At 35.2% G+C, this 23,300-nt stretch overlaps 1 protein-coding gene across 1 annotated transcript in view; it reads left to right on the top strand.

Annotated features, from left to right (window-relative positions):
* The first annotated feature begins 23 nt into the window (after window positions 1–23).
* The window catches only part of LOC114334452 (uncharacterized), a 75,528-nt gene continuing 52,251 nt past the window's right edge, over window positions 24–23,300 (top strand). Inside the window, exons 1-3 of the mRNA XM_050647466.1 lie at window positions 24–126; window positions 15,836–15,957; window positions 20,208–20,367. Of these exons, the coding sequence (XP_050503423.1) occupies window positions 15,843–15,957; window positions 20,208–20,367 (275 nt within the window). The 5' untranslated portion in view covers window positions 24–126; window positions 15,836–15,842. The remainder of the gene's footprint in view (window positions 127–15,835; window positions 15,958–20,207; window positions 20,368–23,300) is intronic.

The following is a 23,300-nucleotide window of genomic DNA, read 5'->3' as shown; positions in this document are numbered from 1 at the left end:
GAATATAATTCGTAATATTAACCTTTGGTTTAAAAATGTATTTGCTGATTGTTTATTCGATCTCGAGATTTTATCGAGGATAGTCGGTGTTCTTAGTTGGAATACTTTTCTTACAATAATCAAAAGGTAAGTGACATATTTGCAGTTAGAGTATCTGTTTAGGACTTCCTCTTCTTCTTCTTTAGGTACCGTCTCCTCTGAGGAGGTTGGTAATCATCACAGCTACTTTCACTTTTGAGATTGCAGCTCTGAACAAGCCGATGGAACTGAAATTATACCACTTTCTCAGATTGTTGAGCCAGGAGATGCGTCTTCTTCCAAATGCTTCGTTTTCCCTGTATTTTTCCCTGCATTATGGTTTGTAGCAACACATATTTATCCCCTCTCATAGCGTGGCCTAGATATTGTAACTTTCCTATCTTAATCGTATTCATGATTTCCTTTTTTCATATTTCTCATGACCTCAACATTTGTTATTCGGTCTACCCAACTTATTTTTAACATCCTTCGGTAGGTCCACATCTCGAATGCTTCAAGACGATCGCCTATTTCTTTCTTTACTGCATAATACTTTTCTCATATTGTTAAATGTTGCTCTAGCCTACCCAATTCTCATTTTTATTACTTCTAGCCCAATAAATGACCGTTTTGGAGTGTAATTTCCCGGGGCAACTCCGAATTGCATGAAAATTTGAATTTAGGTTCTACTTACCCTTCACTTCATAGTTGAATTTGTGCCGTTGGTTGCTTTTACTTGGGGGTTGACATTTACCCCTTCTCGGGGGGTGAAAAACGCGTGTTTAAAATAGGGTCAGAAATTGATAAATTGACTTATTTTAAGCCTTTTGTTCTATAAAGTTTTTTACGTAAGTCAATACTTTTCGAGTTATTCCCGATTTAAAATGTTGATTTTTCGACAAAAAAAACTACGTTTTCAGACGGTTTTTCCCAAATAACTCAAAAAGTAAATATTTTATCGAAAAAAATATATTTAGCAAAAGTGTAGCCTATAAAAAATCGAAAAAAATGGTGTACCAGTAAAGTCTACAAATTGAGTAGAAGCAAAGTTGTAGCTCATGAAAAATACGCTCTTATTCGTCTAATTCCAAATCGAATAATTCAACGCGAAATCACCGAAGAAAGAAGCGTTTTTCGGGAAAACCTTTTTAACATTTTTAAAGTATCGAAAAAATCTTATTATTTGTTTTTTACAAAAGTTTACAGCATCAAAAATAAACGAGTTACACTGAATAAAATAGTTGGCCCCTTTTTTGGTAAAAAAAAAATCGTGAAAACCTCCCTCTATTTAGCACCCTAAATGAAATTAATCATTTAGCTTTACCATCTATTTTAACTGTATGTGTATGTGTATTGTTTATATGATCTGTAAGTTTGATTCGTTTGAAGTGCTTATTTTTGAAAACATTTGGTTTTATAGTAAAAAAAAATCAAAAAATTTCATTTTTTCAAAATAACTTAAAACTTATTAATGATAAGAAAAATCTTAAAGAGTAAAAAATGTAGGTTTTGCTATTATAAATATGCTAGTTTCATTTTGTTTCTCCGTAAGACAAAAATTGGTTAAGATATGGCTGTTCAAAATTTTGCATACACTCGTGATTATTGACCCATTCAAGCTTTCTCAATTATAACCCTTTCAAAAATAAACACTTTAAACCGGTGAGACTGACAGGTCATATAAAAAATAGATAGGTAAGTAAATTGTTTGTAAAGCGGTAGCGATTAATTTCATTTAGGGAGCTAAACACGGCGAGATGTTCATGATTTTTTACAAAAAAAAGAGGGCCAACTTTATTTTGAGCGTAACTCGCTTATTTTTAATGCTAAAACTTTTGTTAACAATTAAAACAAAGCTTTTAATAAACACTTTAAAAAAGTTTAAATGGGTTTTTCCCGAAAAGTGCTTAATTTTTCGGTTATTTCACCTTGAAATATTTGATTTGGAATTAGACGAATAAGGAAGTATTTTTCATGAGCTACAACTTTGTTTTTATTTTATTGATAGACTTTACTGATACACCATTTTTTTGGGTTTTTTATAAGCTACACTTTTGCTAAGAATATTTTTTTCGATAAAATATTTACTTTTTGAGTTATTTGCGAAAAACCGTCTGAAAACGTAGTTTTTTTGTCGAAAAATCAACATCAATGGCAAATAACTCGAAAAGTATTTATTTACGTAAAAAACTCTATAGAACATAAGTTGCTTAAAATCAGTCAATTTATCCATTTCCGGTCTTATCTTGAACGTATGTTTTTCACCCCCCGAGAAGGGGTGACTGTCACCCCCCAAGTAAAAGCAACCAACGGCACAATTTCAACTTTGAAGTGGAGGGTAAGTAGAACCTAAATCCAAATTTTCATGCAATTCGGAGTTGCCCCTGAAAATTACACGGTATCGCCGAATTTCCCGTTCATTTACTGGGCTATTCTGTCTGCTCGTTATTTTCATTGATAATTGTACCAAGATATCTGTATTTTTTAACTTTTTCTATTGGTACCCCTCTTATAATGTTTAAAATGTCTTGTGGTTGTGTTTTGGAAATTGTCACAAATTTTATTTTATTCACGTTAAGCGTTAGTCTGCTTTCCTCACTAGCATTTACTACGTTATCTAAGAGTGCCTGTAAGTCTTGTATATTCTCTGAAATTAGTATAGTATCATCGGCATATCTGATGTTGTTGATGGGTCTGTCGTTGACTTTTATTCCAATTGTTACATTTTCAAGTGATTTTTTAATTATTTCTTCCGAATATAGATTGAACAATACGGGGAAGAGTATGCAACCTTGCCTTACTTCGTATTTTTATCTCTACTTCCTCCGAAAGTTCTTTACCTACACTGACTTTGGCTGTTTGGTTAAAGTAGAAATGAGTTATTATTCTTTAAGTCTTGTTTATCAATATGATTCTTTAAGCAACTGTATAAGACGGAGTGTCGGACCTTATCGAATGCCTTACTGTAATCAATAATACAAACATAGAGTAGTTGGTTTACATTCATACATCTTTGCATGAGAACCAGAAAATTTATTCTGGTGACATTTTTGAAAACGTGATTACAAATTAATCGTACTTTAATTTCTGAGTTGGACGGTATAAGAATTATCGATTTAGTTGAAGAAGACCATTCACAGCGGTTCGTGAAGGAAAGAGTGGGTGTGTCTCAGAGTGATGTCTCACGGATATGGAACAGGTTCCTGGAGACAAACTCGATACGGAATAGAGCTCGGTCTAGTAAACCCAGAGTTACCAATGATCGACAATAGATATATCAGAATTTCCATTTGTAGAAATTCTTCTATGTCTGTACCAGCCCTCCAAAGAGAATTCAGGCATGCTACAAGAGTCAGAGTATCGTTGTCTACAATAAGAAGAAGAATTTTAGACTCAGGTTTAAAAAGTCGTCGACCAATAAGATTTCCTCAGCTACAACCTAGACATGTTTTGGACCGCCTCCAGTGGGCTCAAGAACACATACAGCTCCCCTAACAGTTTTGGAATTATGTGCTTTTTTCAGACGAGACCTGAATCTGTTTAAATAGTGATAACCGGTAAATTCGTGTGTGGCTAGTTGTGCAGCTCTTGTTGGCTCTCGCCACATACAGATTCGCCGGTTATCACTATTTAAACAGATTCTGGTCTCGTCTGAAAAAAGCGCAAAATTCCATAATTGTTGGGAGAGCTGTGTGTGTTCTTGAGCCCACTGGTGGTGGTCCAAAACATGTCTAGGTTGTAGCTGAGGAACTCTTATTGGTCGACGACTTCTCAAACCTGAGTCTAAAATTCTTCTTCTTATTGCAGACAACGATACTCGGACTCCTGTAGCATGCCTGAATTTTCTTTGGAGGGCTGGTACAGACATAGAAGAATTTCTACGGATGGAAATTCTGATATATTTATTCTGTCGATCATTTGTAGCTCGGAGTCTACCAGACCGAGCTCTATTCCGTATCGAGTTTGTCTCCAGGAACCTATTCCATATCCGTGAGACATCACTCTGAGAAACACCCACTCTTTCCTCCACGAACCGCTGTGAATGACCTTCTTCAACTAAATCGATAATTCTTATACGGTCCAACTCAGAAATTAAAATACGATTCATTTTTAAACGCGTTTTCAAAAATTTCACCAAAATAAATTTTTCAAATGTTTACACCTTGGCAAAACCAGGTCAATTAAATGGGTATTCAAATAAAATAAAAAACCAAAAAAGGTATATTTTTTATAAAAAAGGCCCATTAAATATGTGATAAAGATACGGATTTATAAAAGCGTAAACATCGTGAATACGAGGGGTAATGCATAACTTTTGAAACTATGTGTACAAGTCTACTAATACATTGATCTGATCAACAATTATTTCAGGTGGAATAGGGAACTTGCTTAATTTTTAAATTCGAAAAAAATGTTATAAATCACAACAGAACATATGGTCCAAGAGCTGTGAGACATTTTTGAGTAGGTATTTTAGGCAACCTGAAAATTTTTCAGGTGACTCTTCCATGATAGCCTAATACAAAAATGCCGGTCTGGCTGGAGGGCAGCGGTTATTTTCCCCAAAAATCCCCCCCAAAGTTAAACAAAAGGGTTAAAATTGTTATTACAAAAAATATCATTGACGTGACTTTAAAGTAAATTTAAATATTCAAATATAAAGAAAATAAACAGGCCAGGCGATTTGAGGGCGATTTTAACTCTGCAAGATACTTGCATGTGCGCCCCAGGATTATTTTCAGGGGATGCATCTGAACTTCAGAAGATTTCATCTGAATCTGTACATACTAATAACGAGTATAAAATACACAACTATACATGCATAACTATGTACATTCCTTCCGGACAGGGAGGTGCAATTTTTATTTTGACGGGGTATTTTTTAATATTAAAAATAAACATTCTAAAAAAGACAGTTTTTTTTGGTGAAATTTTCCAACTGCCAGGTGATCAAACAAATTACGCGTGCAGATAAATGAAAAGCGCTATAGGTAAGCAGCAGTGTGAGAAAGAGCGTATACCGATAGCTGTTTGCGTCCTCTGTTGTAGCTGAGCGAGTCCGTTCGCTCGAGAAAAATCACGTGACCTGGCGATATCCATGTTGTTGTTCCTCAAAACGTTAGAGTATTTATTATAATATATTATAGTTTTTTAAGTAACTTTTTCTTAAATAAAGAAAAATCATACGTGCTATACAATAGATTTTGCAAATATGATAGAAAAAGACAAATTTATTGTTATAAATATACAGGTAGAAAAGTATAAAACTATAAACTAAATTAATTCTGTGTCCGAGCCTTGTACTTCTTCTTCAAACTCCTCAGCTGAGCTTAAATATTCATTCTCTTCTTCCTCGTCAGACTCCCCTCGAGACTCAGATTCCTCTTCTACATGATCTGTAAATAGTTGTAATATGTACCTATTTAGAATTAGGTAATTAAAAATTAATTAGTAATTAACTAGTAGAGTTGCTACATATTCTCCGTCCTTTTATACGGGGTCAAAGCCTGGACAATCACGGGCGCATCTGAAGAAAGACTTGCCGTTGTTGAGATGTGGAGTTATCGAATAATGTATTGATGTTGAGAAATACTCAACACTATGAAGGAAAGAAACATGAGCTACTTTGGTCATACCTACACTAAGAAATAAAAAACGTGATGTGATTGGTTATATAAGGAAAAGTATTAAGCATTGGTAATTTTTCATTGATTCTACATACATATTACAACTATTTACAGACCAGGTAGAAGAATCTGGGTCTCGAGGGGAGCCTGACGAAGGAGAAGAGAATGAATATTTATTTTAGCTCATTTTTCTTTCCTTCGTAGTGTTGAGTATTTCTTTTGCCTTTTTCATCTTTCTTAATGTTTCCTTGTTTTTTAAGTGTTGTGTCCATGATATTTTTTACATTATTCGATAACACCACATCTCAACAATGATCAGTCTTTCTTCAGATGCGCCCGTGATTCTCCAGGCTTCGACTCCGTATAAAAGAACAGAGAATACGTAGCAACTCAATTAATCACTGATTAATTTTTAATTAATTCTAAATACATATTACAACTATTTACAAATCATGTAGAAGAGGAATCTGAGTCTCGAGGGGAGTCTGATGAAGAAGAACAGAATGAACATTTAAGCTCAGATGAGGAGTTTACAGAAGAAGTACAAGATTCGGACACCGAATTAATTTAGTTTATAGTTTTATATTTTCTACCTATATATTTATAATAACAAATTTGTCTTTTTCTATCATATTTGCAAAATCTATTGTATAGTACGTATTATTTTCCTTTAATTAAGAAAAATTACTTAAAAAACTATAAAATATATAATAATTACTCTAAAGTTTCGAGGCACAACAACATGGATATCGCCAGGTCACGTGATTTTCTCGAGCGAACGGACTCACTCAACTACAACAGAGGACGCAAATAGTTATCGGTATACGCTCTTTCTCACACTGCTGCTTACTTATAGCGGTTTTCATTTATATGCATGCGTAATTTGTTTGATCATATGGCAATTGGAAAATTTCACCAAAAAAACCTGTCTTTTGTAGAATATTTATTTTTAAAATTAAAAAATACCCTGTCAAAATAACAATTGCATCTCCCTTTCCGGAACGAATGTACATAGCTATGCATGTATAGTGTATAGATGTATATTTATACTCGTTAATAGTATGTACAAATTCAGATGAAATCTTCTGAAGTTCAGATGCACCCCCTGAAAATAATCCTGGGGCGCCCATGCATGTATCTTGCAGAGTTAAAATCGTCCTCAAATCTCCTGGCCTGTTTATTTTCTTTATATTTGAATATTTAAATTTACTTTCAAGTCATATTAATGATATTTTTTGTAATAACAATTTTTACCCTTTTTTAAATTTTGGGGGGGATCTTTGGGGAAAATAACCGCTACCCTCCAGCCAGACCGGCATTTTTGTATTAGGCTATCATAGAAGAGTCACCTGAAAAATTTTCAGGTTGCCTAAAATACCTACTCAAAAATGTCTCACAGCTCTTATACTAATAATTTAAAACATGTATCAAAGATAAAAAATTTTGTAGGTCTTTCGTTTGACCCCCAAAGGCGATTAAAAATTAAAATTAAAACAGGTGGCCTAAAACGCGTCGTGACGTCACTCGTTTGTATATTTACATTGTTCCAACAAAGTAAACAGAATTTTAAATTAGACGTTATAAACGTCAGTAGAAAATACATTTATTTGACGTTACAAGTGTTTTGATCGTTTGAACTATTCATAGAAAACTGTACTTTTACAAAATGGTTTTATTTTCCGTAGTAAACCTTCTTTCCTTTCCTTCAATAACTATATCAAACTCCAATGTCAACAAACTGGTATATATTATTACAATGACATACGATAAATGTTAATAGAATATAAATATTTTTCCTTTATTTCGCGACGAGGTATACCAACATAGGTGGAGGCCAATAAACTAAAGAAGAAGAAGAAGAAGAATATACCTAATTATAACCATAAACAGAACCATATAGTTAAACTGAGTGACGTCACGGGCCGTTTGACCTATTTTAAGATACCGAAGACTTTAAATTTGTACTTCTAAATTATTATGAGTTTTTGAAGCGTGAAATTTTGGAAATCTTATTTTTATACAAAGCTGAACATTATTATGTAATAAAAAAAATATACAAGTTCCCTATTGTGTCAGGTTCCGCAGTTTTATAATTAGCATGTGCCTCGCAATCGCTCATGCTATCTTGTTGTGTCCTGTCGTCCTTAAACAATTCTTGAACGTATTCTCTCCATCTGTTTAGTTTGCCCTTGATATAAGATATTTTATCATTCTTATCAACCAGGGTGTTACTATTGTTAGATCGCCTTATACCTGCTAATTCTTTAATTTTTTGTGCAAGTCATTTTAGGACTTCATTGTTTAGAAATAAGTATTCTGATTTCGATGTTTTGTTTGTGCGAAAATGATCAAAATAGAACAAATATAAAAACGCATTACCATGGCTTAGTGTGAAAACCTCGTATCTCATTAAATTACAATTTTACAGGAGAGGCAAAAAACTGATTTTCTGCATAACATAACCTAAAAGCAAAAATTATGTTACGTATTTTTAATTCGAGCACATTGAGACAAATATCTGATATTGGCACAGGGCTAAAAGTGTTAAATGTTGCTATTAAATTGGAAATACAAATATTAACTATGAAAAACACGTATATATCCTTGCAGTATATAGAGCCTTTGCTCAAGTAACTATGATAACCTCGTATATCTTGATATACGTGTTTTTCATCTCAAATGAGGTTGTGTTTATTATTATTTACGAGGTTTTCATTTTTCATGGCTTATTGCACACCTCCAAATACTAGATCGATACAATACAAATCTTTTGATTTAAGGTTCATAAAATGTTCCTATATGCCGGACTACCTTTTGTTGTTCACAAAAAACATTTCTACAAGTCGAATCTCTCAAACAAACACTCCAAATTAAGTACCAAATTCTTGGTTATAAATATACGTGGTATTCACACTAAATCAAGAGAGCAATTATTGATATACGTGGTTTCTTTTTTCGGCTGTAGAAAATAGTCTAGTGTATTTGGAATTTTTCTAACAGTTGTAAATCGTGAGATAAAAGGTTTTCAAACTAAAACCACCAAAATGTCATTTTCGAAAAAAATGAGATACGAGGTTTTCACACTAAGCCATCGATTATTAATTCTGTCGAGACTTGCCTAAAAGTTTTTGATAAACTGTAAAAATTGTTTGAGTCTAGTAGACTCTCTATATTTTTCTTATAATCTTCCTGTCTTTTTTCTCCCATTCCTTTTATTTTATCAGGGTGTCGTATTTGGGCTAGCCATTCTAATTTCTCTTCAAACATATCTTCCATTCGTTTCTATTTCCTGTCATTATTGTCTATTCCTCGAGTGATTTTTGTTTAACTTTTCCCTCCTCATCTACTTGCTCTATCCATTTTCTTGATCTCCCTCTTTTTTACGATGTTCTTTTCTCGTAATTATGGGCTGTATTTTATTAGTACCCATACCAGTTCATTTGTCTTTTTGCTGTTTTATTCATTATTGGTTTTTTGTTGGCCGTTCTCCTAATGGTCTCGTTGCTTAATCTATCCCATTTTGTCTTTACAACTATCCTTCTTAGACGTCTCACCTCCATTGCATTTATCCTGCTCTTAAGTTTTTCCAGAATTGTCCAGTTTTCACTTGCATAGAGCAGAGTCGGTGTCACTATTGTTATACAGGGTGTCCCAAAAGTAGAGGAACGGTCGAATATTTCGCGAACTAAACATCGGATCGAAAAACTGAAAAATACTTGTTCAATCATTTTCAAAAATCTATCCAATGACACCAAACACCAACCCCCACTACACCTCCTTGAGGTGGGGTGGAGGGAAACTTGAAAATCTCAAATGGAAACCCCTAGTTTCTCTTGCAGATTTGGATTCGTTACGTAAAAGTAAGCAACTTTTATTCAAGACATTTTTTCGAACTGTGGATAGATGGCGCTATAATTAAGAAAAACGATTTATCCTGATATCATAGGTAAATTATAGAAACGGTCTAATATCTCGAGAAATACACTTCCAAATGAGAAACCAAAAAAAAGTTTTTAATACTTTTCTAAAGCCTATCTAATAACACTAAACATGACCCTCCAACCCACCTCCTGGAGACGGGGTGGGGGTAACTTTAAAATCTTAAATAGCAACCCCCACTTTTTATTACAGATTCGGATTCGTCATGAAAAATTAAGCAACATTTATTATACAAAATGTTTCGAATAAATGTTGCTTAATTTTTCATGACGAATTCGAATCTGCAATAAAAAGTGGGGGTTGCTATTTAAGATTTTAAATTTACCCCCAACCCCGTCTCCAGGGGTGGGTTGGAGGGTCATTTTAGGTGTTTTTCGATAGGTTTTCGAAAAATATTAAAAACCTGTCTTTTGGTTTCTCATTTGGAAGTGTATTGCTCGAGATATTAGACCATTTCTATAATTTACCTATGGTATCAGGATAAATCGTTTTTCCCAATTATAGCGCCATCTATCCACAGTTCGAAAATGTCTTGAATAAAAGTTGCTTACTTTTACGTAACGAATTCAAATCTGCAAGAAAAACTAGGGGTTTCCATTTGAGATTTTAAAGTTACCCCCCACCCCACCTCCAGAGGGTGTAGTGGGGGTTGGTGTTTGGTGTCATTGGATAGATTTTTGAAGATGATTGAATACGTATTTTTCAGTTTTTCGATCCGATGTTTAGTTCGCGAAATATTCGACCGTTCCACTACTTTTGGGACACCCTATATATTTTTATCCTTGTCTCTCGTGTTCTTTCTCTGTTTCCCAATATTGGAGCTACCGCATAGTATAACTTGTTCGATTTCATTGCTCTATTTGTTACTATCCAGTCTATTTTCCGTCGTTAGTAATTATTCTTCCCAAGTATTCGTAAATTTTAACTATTTCCAATTCTGACCTTTTACATTCTATCTTTATTTCATTATCTTCCTTATATTCTTTGCCGCTGATTGTCATTATCTTCCCTTTTTCCTCGTTTATTTCCATTTTAAGTTCTTCTATTTAGAATTTAGCTTATCTATTTAGAATCTATTTAGAAGTTGCTATTAATACTATCTAGTACGAATACATTAAGGACTCTATTGGTTGTAATCTAAGGGCTAAGGTTATCTATGGTATTGGTATCCTATCATTTTCTATAGTTGGTTGCTTCTTACTCTAGTGTTTCTTATTAATTCGTTCATTACTATTAATTATAAATTGATAGCAAAGGGCTGAGGCTATCTCCTTGTCTAAACCTCTCTTCCAATTAAAATCTTCCGATCTTTCCCCTGTAATTTGTATTTTTTCTTTTACCTGTTTGTAAGAACTTTCTATAATTTTATATCAATTTATTTGGTACATTTTCCTCGAGCATTTCCCTATAAGGGGGTTTCTGCATGCTGACAGCGTAGACTTCAGATGGTAGAGTTTCTTGACCTTACCATGATAAAATTTTCGTTATATGTAATGTAATTTTTTGTGTGAAAGTCCTTTGTGCTCGTATTTGATGTTTTTAACTTTTCCGGCTACAAAAACCAACAGCAAAATTCAGCAATTTTTCAACAGACAGACAAGGTTTTTTTCCATCTTTAAAAAACTGCATAAGAAATAGAAGTATTTCTATATCGTACATGGGATCCATCTCTCTTCATATTGGTATTTTGAAGTTTTTGACCATAGCTCTGAAGATGGCTTTATAAGCTGAAAGCGCTCAGCTAGGAATTATTTATTTTATACACTTCAAAAGTACACTTCACCCTCTTTACCTGTAGGCATAAGTGTGTACAATACTGTTTTAGTCTTTACATTTCCCTATAATCTGTCTTTATATCGTGTCAAATGCTGCTCTGAGGTCAATGAATGCTAATACTAGCTTTCCCCCGTGTCTATGCTTCTCTCTATCAGGTTCCTAATGATATATTATATGTTGTCATTTGTCTGTCTTCTTGGTCTAAATGCTCAATTTCATTTCTACTTTTTGCTTAGTCTCCCCTCTATTAGTTTGGTATATTTATATTTTAAAGCATACCGATAACAGACATAAATATAGTTATCGCAGTTTACATGTTCTCCTTTTTTGTATATTGGCACGATGATGTTGTTGATGTGTAATTATCTTTCCGTTCTTTATTTTATTTATTCTATCCATTTCATCTGATGCTGTATTTGTTAAAGTTGCCCCCAAGTATTTACATTCATTTCTTTATTTTATTTAGTTGTTATTCACCTCCAGGTCTTCTACAGCGTTTCCAATGACCATCTATTGTATATTATCATAATTAATTTCCAAACTCCAGCTTCCAAATTATTTTTCCATCTTTTTATCATGTTCACAATATCGTATTTTTCTTCTTGTAAAATTATTTCATCATGGGCAAACAAAAGGTTGTGGATATAGTTGTCGTCAATAATTTATACTCCGATCTGTCCACAGTTATTATTAAAGTTTTTTTGTGTTTCATATATTCAGGGTGTGGTAAAGTTTTTAATAGGCTCCATTTGTTTCTCGTTTTGCTAAAGGAATGCATATATTTCGTCGTAATTAATTCCATTTGCAGGTGGTAACGGTTGAAATACTCTCTCCAAATATCTACCGAGAACTTCTACCTTTTCTCGATCTGTTTTGGCCCAGGTACTATTAGATTTTCTAATTGGTGGGATTTGATCTCGTTGCTGTTTTAGATGTTTGTGGCTTTCCAGAGACTAGAGTTAGTATCGATTGAGGGTGATAAGTTTTGTAGATATTCCGTGAATGATTTATTTTTAAGTCTTCTAAGTGTTTCTTTTAGCTGTCTTGCAGCTTTATTGTATCTTCGTCTATCATACGGATACCTTGTTCTTTGCCATGTGTTTCTAAGTCTTCTCTTTTCGTTAATCATCTCCTTGACATTTAAGTGGCAGTTTACTTGTTTTTGCTTTGGTGTTGTGGTAGGAGTTAATTCCCATGCAACCCCTTGGAGCAGTGTTGTGAAGTACTCCACCACATCTTCGAGTTCTTTTGCATTCTTTAAGGATACAGATAGGTTTCGCTTTTCTTCAACTTTATCCCGGAATAGATTCCAGTCAGTTTTGCTATTGCATAAGATTATTGGTTTTTCTTTTAATACTATCGAAGAGTGAGTTGTAGCAATTACTGGTGTATGATCAGAGGCCATATTAAAATTTGAGTGTATGTCAAAATGTCCTTGTCCCAAACTTTTGTACTGAAGAAGTATAGGCAGTTAGGTATTTTTTGACAATCTGTTGGCCAGTTATCATCATCATCAGTAGTGCAACATCAACAACTCTATTACTTCAGTCAGTCTTATCCATTGCCAACCGTTACCAGTTTGCTGCGCCTATTTTTCTCCCATCCTCATCTACACCATCCTTCCATCTAAGTTTTGGCCTACCCCTATTTCTACTTCCCACAGGTTGTGACATAAGGATTCTTCTAGGAGGGTTGTTATGCTGTGATCTTGCTAGATGTCCTGCTTATCTTAGTCTTCCTATTCTTATAAGAGATACTACGTCTTTACCACTAAATATATGTTTATACCTGTGGTATACCTCGTAGTTGTACCTCCTCCTCCAAATACCATTTTCACAGATGCCACTGAATATTTCTCTTAGGATCCTTCGTTCAAATATAAGCAGAAAGTTTTCATCTGTCTTGGAGATGGTCCATGTCTCCGATCCATATGTCAACACTGGTTGTATAGGGGTTTTGTACCTATATGGTTATTTTTGTTTTTTGGCTTAAGTTTCTGCTTCTCATATGTCTACTCAGTCCAAAATAGCATTTGTTCGCTAGGATTATCCTTCGCTTGATTTCTTCCGTCATGACGTTCTCCTTGGTGATCACGGAGCCTAAGTATGTGAATTTGTCCACCACTTCAAAGGTAGAGTTATCAACAGTGAATTGGTGGCCGATGTTTCTGGCTCTATTGTTGGGTGTTGATGACAACATCTTAGTTGTCTCCTCGTTTACTGTCAGACCCATATTTTTTGAGGCATTTGAGAAGGTGGTATACATTTCTTCTAGTTTGCGTGTTGTGCGGGCAACTAGGTCCACGTCATTCGCATATGCCAAAATTTGGGATGATTTATTAAAAATATTTCCTCTGTTGTCTGTTCGTGCATCTCTGACCGCCTTTTTCAGAGCTATGTTGAAGAGGAGACACGCCAGCGCATCTTCCTGTCGCAGCCCAACATTTGTTTCAAACGCCTGTGATTGTTCACCCTGTATTTCGACTTTTCAAACGACTTTACGCATTGTAGCCTTAACCAATCTTATCAGTTTATCAGGGATGTGGAATTCATCCATGGCTTCATACAATTTAGGTATTTTTTAGAAGACTATCATAGGCCGATTTAAAATCTATGAAAAGATGGTATGTGTCGATATTGAATTCATTGGTTTTTTCCAGTAGTTGCCTTAGCACAAAGATCTGGTCTAATGTTGATCGACCAGGCCTAAAACCACTTTGATATTCTCCAAGAAGTTCCTCTGAATGTGCACTTAGGCGACCATATAAGATACTCGAAAATGTTTTGTAAGCTGTATTAAGGGGGGTTATTCCCCTATAGTTTCTAAATTCCAATTGATCACCCTTTTTGTGTAGCCGGCAAACGATTCCAATACACCACTCTTCCGGGATTTGTTCCTCATTCCAGGCTCTCAGTATTATTTTATATATTTGATTAGTCAGAGTAGCGCCTCCATATAATAAGTTCCGCGGATATACCATCACTTCCTGCAGATTTATTATCTTTTAGGTGTTTTATTGCATCCCGTACTTCTTGAGCTGATGGAGGCTCTAATGTTGTATTGTTGGTTGCTCTTAGGTTTATTTGATTTGGATCTTCTACTTCGATGGTAAGTAGTTTTTTATAGTGTTCCACCCACCTTTTCAATATTTCTTCTTCTTTATTGAGTATGTGCCCCTCCTTATCCTTACATAGTCTTAGCCTTGGTTTGAATTCCTTTCTTGCATTATTCAGAGTTTTATAGAATTTTCTTTTTTGATTTTCCTGTTTTAATGCCTCAAATTCTTCCAGTATTTTTCTTTTTTCTTCTATGAATGCACTTCTCTTCTCTTCTAAGGTCTTTATATTTTTGTTGTTTTTCTCGGGTTCTTCTTTCCTGCATCTGTTTATATGCATCGTTCTTTCTCCTTGTAATGTCCTCACACTCAGCATCGAACCAGTCATTGCGTGATGGTGGTTTTTTTGGTCCTAGAATATTATTTGATGCGCCTTTTACTTATTACTTTTACACATTTCCCATTATTCGCTGGTTGTTAGATTTTCATTAATTATGCAATTAGTTTCGATATAGTTTTGAACTTTCTACCGTTTGCGGATTTTTGAGAAGTTCAATATTAAGGTGCGTTGTTTTGGTATTTCTCTCCTTCTTCGCGTTTGAGATTCTAGCTCGAATTCTTGTGCCAACTAAAAAGTGATTTGAATTGATCTGTTGGCCAGTAGGTTGGTCGATATGTAGAAAGATGGTCTAGTTTTAATTCTTGTTTTACTTGATGGATTATTCCGGTTCTACCGGTTGCTGTAAGCCGAGATCCTCAGCTGGTATGTTTAGCATTGTAGCCACCCCCTGTTAGGAATCTATTGCCAAGATTTTTGAAGAGGCTGGTGAATGCTTCTTTGTTGGGTGGATAATTAGGAGGCAGTAGGCAGCTGAAACTGCTATTGGCCCTATTCTATCCTCTATGACTATGCTGACTGCTTGGAGGTATGTTTCCTCTACTTTTTTACCCAAATAGTGTTTAATGACATCCTTTATTAGGACCATGGCTCCTACTCTTGCTAGTCTAACAGCATCGGGGTGAGCTGCATTATAACTGGTATAACCATGACGTGCAACGGTATTTATACTGGACGGGTTGTGTATATTTTCTACCAGATTTGTATGAGGAACATTTATTATGAATGCATAAATGAAGAGTCTCGATCTTTATTTTAATAGTTTGTTGTTATTGATTTTTTTCTGAATTTGTCATGACATTAAGTCCTTGATCATGTAAATAGTTTATTCGTTAAATAGTATAATTTTCAAAAAAAACATAAATACACGTAATACGTAATAATACCCGTGATACGGTGTATTGAGATACATAATTAATATATCTGTACTGACGCAATAATTGAATAGTAAAAAATTATTTAATTGGCTTAATAATACCTACCACGTGTATTTCCAAACACTAATTACATATTTCGTTGCAGTTGAAAAATGAAGGAAATTCCAGTTGAGGAAATATACAAAAAAGACGATAAACTGAAAAAAGAAGATGTGCTGGCCTTAATGGAATGGATCGAAAAGCAACCACATTTGCCTAAAATTTCAGGTAACTGTCATATCTATAATAACAATAAGAAATTGGGAACTTTCTTTAATATTTTTTTAGTCTATTTACGAGATTGTCCTTATACCACATTGTTTTTTATGCTAGGGGAGCCCAAGCGGGGATTTTTGCAGTTAAAATCACATTTGGAGAAACCTTGTACCCAGTAAATGTACCCCTACCATATATGGACTCTTAATAAAGGGGAGTTCTTTAAGGGGGTCCGAAAAAAAATCTATCCTTAGAAAACCTAAAAATCGCCAGATAAGATAAGATAAGTTAAGTACATGCAAAACAGTATATATTTCAAAAATCTGACGATTTGAAGGAAATGGGCGAGTCAAAAAGTTTCACAAAAAAAAAAGCGAAATTTCGCGAAAAGAACGTCAGATCAAAAAACTGAAAAATACGTGTTCAATATCTCAACGATATTACTGAATTCTTTCTTTGAGCTGTTGGATGGTTTCAAATTGTTGTCCGTCAAATTCGTTGGTTTAAAATTTTGTTCGAAAATTACCCAAATTGAATAGTCAACCGGATTTAATTCTGTGCTGCTAGTTCACTCAAGAATATCCTTGTATTGTGGGAAGTGTGCGAAGGAGCACCATCCTGCTGGAAAGTGGATCATAACATACTTCTTCAATTTCAGGTAATAGGTGCTGCAAGATTTGTTCTTGATATGTTTCTGAATTAAGTGTTACCCCGGCATCAACAAAAATCAGACGAGATTTTGCCAACATGGATACTGCAACAGAGACCATTGCACTTTTTGAGAAATGACGTTTTTCAATTAAAAAATGCTCTATATATAGGAATGTCGCTCTTGAATTGGACGTCAGAATATACCCTATTATTTTGGGTATTTCTAGGAGGCCGTAAATAAGACATGTTTTCATTTGAAAACCATATTTTTCTAATGTATTCACGAGAGCGGAATCTTCTTAGTAGCAAATTACATCATTCCGGTCGTTTTTCTCTTACGTTGGCAGTAAGTCTTTGACAGTAAACTTTTTTAAATACTTTAAGATGGCAATCTTCTTTAATGATTCTTCGAACTGATGTTCGGGAAATCCTAGTCTCTTTTGCGATTTTCCTTGTTCCAACAGATTGGTCAGGTTGCAATTTTCCTAAAACAACCCTTACTCTAGCAATACTTTCTTCAGTTCTTGAGTTTCGCTTCCTTCCTTTTCCACTTTTATGTTCAATAGACCCACGGGTTTCCCTTAGATGTCTTAAGAACTTTTCTACCATTCCAGTATGCCAATTTTTCTCAGGAAATGCATTTACAATTTTTCTTGCATCATAATCAGAGGCGGCTTTACTTATTGTGCAGGGTGTGGGGTGGGTGCACACGGGGAAAACCAAAATCTCTTATACGGCGCATTAAAGAAACTCAGACAAAAGAAAGAGCACACGATGCCGAATATAAAAAACAATAATGGAAACGTACTAACAGAAAAAAACAAATAATGGAAAGATTAAGAGAACATTTCAAAGAGCTAACTCATGCAGACATGGACAACATAGGGGAGATACAAGAAAGGAATAAAGAACAACAAGTGGAATCTATAACAAGAGAGAAATTAGAGAAAGCAATAGAAAGAGTAAAATTGGACAAAGCACCAGGCAAGGATCATATTACCTCGGAAATGATTAAATTCATGGGAGTAGAGGGAGTGGATAGTATGAAAGAACTAAGGAATGATATCATAAATAGAGCAGAATTACCAAAGGACTGGTAGAAAGACAATATATTACCAATACACAAAAAGGGAGATAAGAGAAACTGTAATAATTACCGAGGTATCACCATATCAGGTATCTCTGGGAAGGTATTCGCAAGAATAATAGAGACAAGAATAAAAACCCAAATAGAAACAACTATGGAAGACACACAGTGTGGATTCGGTAAGGACAGAATCACGCAAGACCAAATATTCACAATAAGACAAGTACGTGACAAGGTAACCAATAAGAATAGAGAGATACGTATATGATTCATTGACCTGGAAAAGGCGTTTAACAGAATCCGAAGAAAGGATGTATGGAAGACACTAAAAGAAAGGGGAGTCGACAGACACATAATAGAAGTAATAAAGAATATGTACAAAAATAATACAAATACGGTAAGAACCAACAGGAATGCGTGCTGAGTCCACTGCTATTCTCAGTGTTACTGGATGAAGCGATAAAGAAAGCCAAGATAAGAATGAGAAAACTAACATTAGGATAGTGGCAAATGAAACAGATTTAACTATCGGAGCTACTATTTGCAGACGACATGGTGTTGATAGCAAAAAACAAAAACAAAAACAAAAGACTTACAGAACAATCTTAAAATTCTAGAAGAACTATCAAACATAAATATGAAAATTAATACGGAGAAAACCAAAACAATGATATTTTCAAATACTAGGAAGACATACGCAATAGAATTACACGGGAAACAACTAGAGCAATGAGGCGTTCTTTGCAAAAACCCCATATGTCACTTTTTACAACATCGGAGATATTTAAAAAGAAGTTATTTAATTGAACCCTATTAAGTTTACGGAAATTCTCAAATTAGTGATTTATTATTTTGATGATTACACACAGTTTACAATATAAATAACATTATTTTTCCTTTTGTTTATTTATGAAGGACATTTATTCATTTGACATATGGGGTTTTTGCAGGAATTTTTCATTAATTTATAGGAAAAACGATATTTATAGTAATAAACCAAAATAAAAAATGAACGAAAAATGGTGTTTACTTATAAAATCACACAACACAACTATTCGAAGGAACTTTAACCTATAAAAACCTACTGACAGCCAAGCGATAAAGTTTCCCGCAAAAACACCAATAGTCATTAACAAAGGGAATTGCGCTTGACATATGGGGTTTATGCGGAATCGCCTATACTTTTGTCGCTTTTATTTTGGACTACTGTAACTTTAATGGAAGTTTCTTACGCAAGGAACGTAGGTAATTAGTCCTTCAATCCATAGATGGCATAAGTCCATTTTCGGAAAAAAAGGACTACTGGGGTTTTTGCAAAGAACGCCTCAAGTGGAATATTTTAAATACCTAGGAGTAATAATTAAATCAAATGGTAAACAAAACATGGAAATAAACGAGAGAATGGGATGAACAGGAAGCTTATTTAACACTATGAAAACAACATTTTTGGGAAAGAAAGAGATACCGGAGAAAGTAAAAACGGCAGTCGTTAAATCAGTAGTTAGACCAACAATCATGTATAGTAGCGAGACATGCACATTGACGGGGAGACAAAAATCCAGAGTCAATGCTATGGAAATGAGGTTCCTGAGGAAAATAGCAAACAGAAAGGGTACAGACAAAATACGAAACGAAACAATTAGACAAAACCTAAAACTAGAACCAATCAACGAAAAAATAGTAGAGGGGCAGTTTAGATGGTTCGGACACGTGTGTAGAATGTCGAACGAGAGGCTAACAAAATGTTCGAAACGAGAGTGCAGGGGAAAAATAAAAGAGGAAAACCAAGAGTTATGTGGGTAGATGAAATCAGGAGAGAAGTCGGGAAGAAAGGATTGAAAGAACGCAGGATCGGAAAGCATGGAGACTACAATGCCAAACTCAACTCCACCAGCCTTACATCTAAAGGTAAAAAGGCTTAGGACTAAGTAAGTAAGTAAGTACTATTTACTGAAGTGTTCTGGGTCCTACCAAAAGAGCATACCAGTTCAATTTTAGCTAAGACAGTTTTCATTTGCAACGAGCTCAAATGCACCGTTGCATAAATTTTTTTATAAGTCCGACCCTGTACTTATTTTTGCTTCCAAATTTGCAGTCGTGTTAGGCTATTGGCCCTGCAAAATAAATTAAATCGCAAAAAAATCAAAAAAGTTATTTTCAACTAAAAAATGTACTCCTTTATTTTGGCCCACAGTGTATATACGGACAGAATTTATTTCGGCGAAGCGATGACGATCACGAATTCGATGCTTTTTCCCCATCCAAAAAGTACACAACGTCGCTAAAGAAGTTGTCACTTCAAAAAAATTTTGTATTTATAATAAGTCGAGTTACTATCTATTACATTCCATATACATTATCGGATAAAGACAGGTGGATTAATTTTTACTGATATCTGAAATAATTTATTTTTGTATGATATTTTCGTAAGACTTCTTATATTTTAATATATTTCTAAAAAACTGTTTCATGTATTATTTACTTAAAAATTAGAAAAATTATTCTAAAAGACTGTTTGTTTTAGAACTGGAGACAGCGCTTTTCCTCCATAGTTGTTATTATAGCAATGAAGCTGCCAAATATACCATTGATACTTACTTTACTGTCAAAACGTTATGTCCTGATATTTTTGGATCCAAGGATATTAAAAACGATCGTTTACTTCAAAGAGCAATGAAAACTGTGTAAGTACAAAAAAAAATGTAAAATTTAAAAATAAAAAGTCTGAGTCTGAAAACTGTGCAAATCACAGTAAAGACGTGATAAAAATTAATCTATGAGATTTGAGCAGTTGGGTGCTTGATTTGCAACGGGACAATATAGAAAAGAAGTAACAAAGAGCTGGAAGAACAATATTTGGACACCAAAATAATAAAAAAAAAATAAAGTGCTGACCACTACATCGTCTATAGACATAAGACATGTGCATAAGACTACACTGTATGTATAATATATCAAAAAGTTTTTTAATGATCGTTTCTAATGTAGTTAATCGCACCAAACTATAAAAATATTTTCGGTTGTAAACAACTTTTTTGGCTTTAGACTAGGGCATTTAGCACTAAAAACACCCGAATAAATAAATTTTTAAATACAGCACCTAGAGACTTGCAGTTTTTTGCATTATGTTCAGGATGACAGTATATAAAATGCATCCAAAACTGCATAAATATAAAAATAAAGTCAAAATCAGTATACTAAGGAACAAAATTTATTATTTGGGGGGTTTTTGGGGTCACTGAATACGATTACGCCATCAAAACTGATTCCCGGATCACGTGGTGCCCAAGGTCACGGCAAGAGACGTTATCTTCTGGAGTTTCGATGGTTTTCGGCATTAAATCCATGCAAACAGATTACTAAAATGGGTTTTAGGAGTCGCTAAATACGAATATGATATTAGAATTGATCTCCGGAGTACCTGGTGCCCAGGGTCGCTACTAAGGCACGTCATCTTCTGGAGTTTCGAGGGATTTCGGCATTAAATTGATGTAACTGGACTACTCGGGGGGTTTTTGAGGTGGTTAAACACGAAGATGCCATCAGGATAGACGTAGGATAACCTGGTGCCCAAGGCCACTATAAGGGACGTGATCTTCTGGAGTTTCGAGGGATTTCGATATCAAATTGATGCAAACGCATTACTTACGGGTTTTTGAGGTCGCTAAACACGAACATGCCATCAACACCGACTCCCTGTGCACCTGGAGCCCAAGCTCACTGCAAGGGGCGTCCTCTTCTGGAGTTTGAGAGATTTCGGCAGTAAATTTATAAAAATGGATTACTCGGAGGTTTTTAGTCGTTAAACATGAATATGCTATCAGAACAGACCTCTCGATCACCTGGTTCCCAAGGTCACTGCAAGGCACGTCATCTTCTGGAGTTTCGAGGGCTTTCGGTATTAAATTGATGCAAACGGATTACTTACGTGTTTTTGGGGTTGCTAAACACGAATATGATATCAGAATTGAACTCCGGAGTATCTGGTGACCAGAATCGCTACTAGGGCACGTCATTTTATGGAGTTTCGAGGGTTTTCGACATAAAATGGATGCAAATGGATTACTCGTGGAGTTTTTGAGGTCGCTAAACACGAATATGCCATTAGAACAGAGCCACCGAGCACCTGGTGCCCAGAGTCACTGCAAGGGACGTCATCTTCTGGAGTTTCGAGAAATTTGAGCCTTAAATTGATGCAAATGGATTACTGAGGGGTTCTTGAGGTCGCTAAATACGAATATACCATCAGAACCGAATCCCGGAGAACCTGGTGCCCAAGGATATTGCTAGGGGAGTCATCTTCTGGAGCTTCGAGAGTCTTCGGTACTAAATTGATGCAAACGGATTAGTCATAGGTTTTTGGGTTTGCTGAACGCGAATACGTCATCAGATCTCACCCTCGGAGTGCATGATGCAGGTCATCTTCTGTAGTTCCGAGGATTGTCGGCATTCAATTGATGCAAACGGATTACTCACTAATCGGATTTTGTCGTTTTTAAACACGATTGCGTCATCAGAACAGACACCAGAGCACCTGGTACCTAGGGCACGTCATCTTCTGGAGTTTCGAGGGTTTTCGGTACCTAATTGATGCAAATGTATTACTCATGGGTTTTTGGGTTTTCTGAACATAAATACGCCATCAGAACAGACACCGGAGCACCTGGTGCCTAAGGCACGTTATCTTCTGTAGTTTCGATAGTTTTCGGTACTAAATTAGTGCAAATGGATTACTCTTGAGTTTTTGGGGTTGCTGAATATGAATATGCCATCAGACCCAACCCATGCAGCAGCTGGTGCTTAAGACAGGTCATCTTCGGGAGTTTCGAGTGTTTTTGGTACTAAATTGATGAAAACGTATTACTCATGGGTTTCTCAGTTACCTGAACATTAAAACGCCATCAGAACAGACACCGAAGCACCTGGTGCCTAAATCACGTTATTTTATGAAATTTCGTGAGTTTTCGGTACTAAATTGATGAAAAATGGATTACTTTTTGGTTTGGGGTTGTTGAACACGAATATGGCTTACATGAAGAATTCTGGAGTATCCAGTGATTACGGTAATCACTAATAATGTCAACACATAATAAAACTCATGTAAAAAAATTAAATAGATTAATATAGTAGAGTTCGTATTCCGTAAACTCAAAAACCCATGAGCAATTCGTTTACATCAATTTAGTACCAAAATTTTTCTAAACTCCATAAGATGATATACCTTAGGCACCAGGTACTCCGGTGTTTGTTCTGACGGCGTATTTGTCTTCAGCAACCCCAAAAACCCATGAGTAATCCGTTTGAATCTATTTAATGCCGAAAACCCCCGAAACTCCAGAGGATAACGTGCCTTAGGCCCAGATGCTTCAGTGTCTCTTCTGATAGCGTATTTGTGTTTAGCAACCCCAAAAACCCGTGAGTAATCTGTTTGCATCAATTGAGTACCTAAAACTTTCGAAACTCCAGAAGATGAGGTGCCTTAGGCACCAAGTCCTCCTGTGTTTGTTCTGATGGGGTATTCGTGTTCAGCATCCCCAAAAACCTATAAGTAATCTGTTTGCATCAATATAGTACCGAAAACCTCGCCTAGCGGATGACGCCCCTTGCAGTGACCCTG

Source organism: Diabrotica virgifera, chromosome 3, assembly GCF_917563875.1.
Source record: "Diabrotica virgifera virgifera chromosome 3, PGI_DIABVI_V3a".
NCBI classification, from domain to species: Eukaryota; Metazoa; Arthropoda; class Insecta; order Coleoptera; family Chrysomelidae; genus Diabrotica; species Diabrotica virgifera.
The sequence above is the reverse complement of the archived record's forward strand: the minus strand, read 5'-3'. Positions and strand labels throughout refer to the sequence as shown.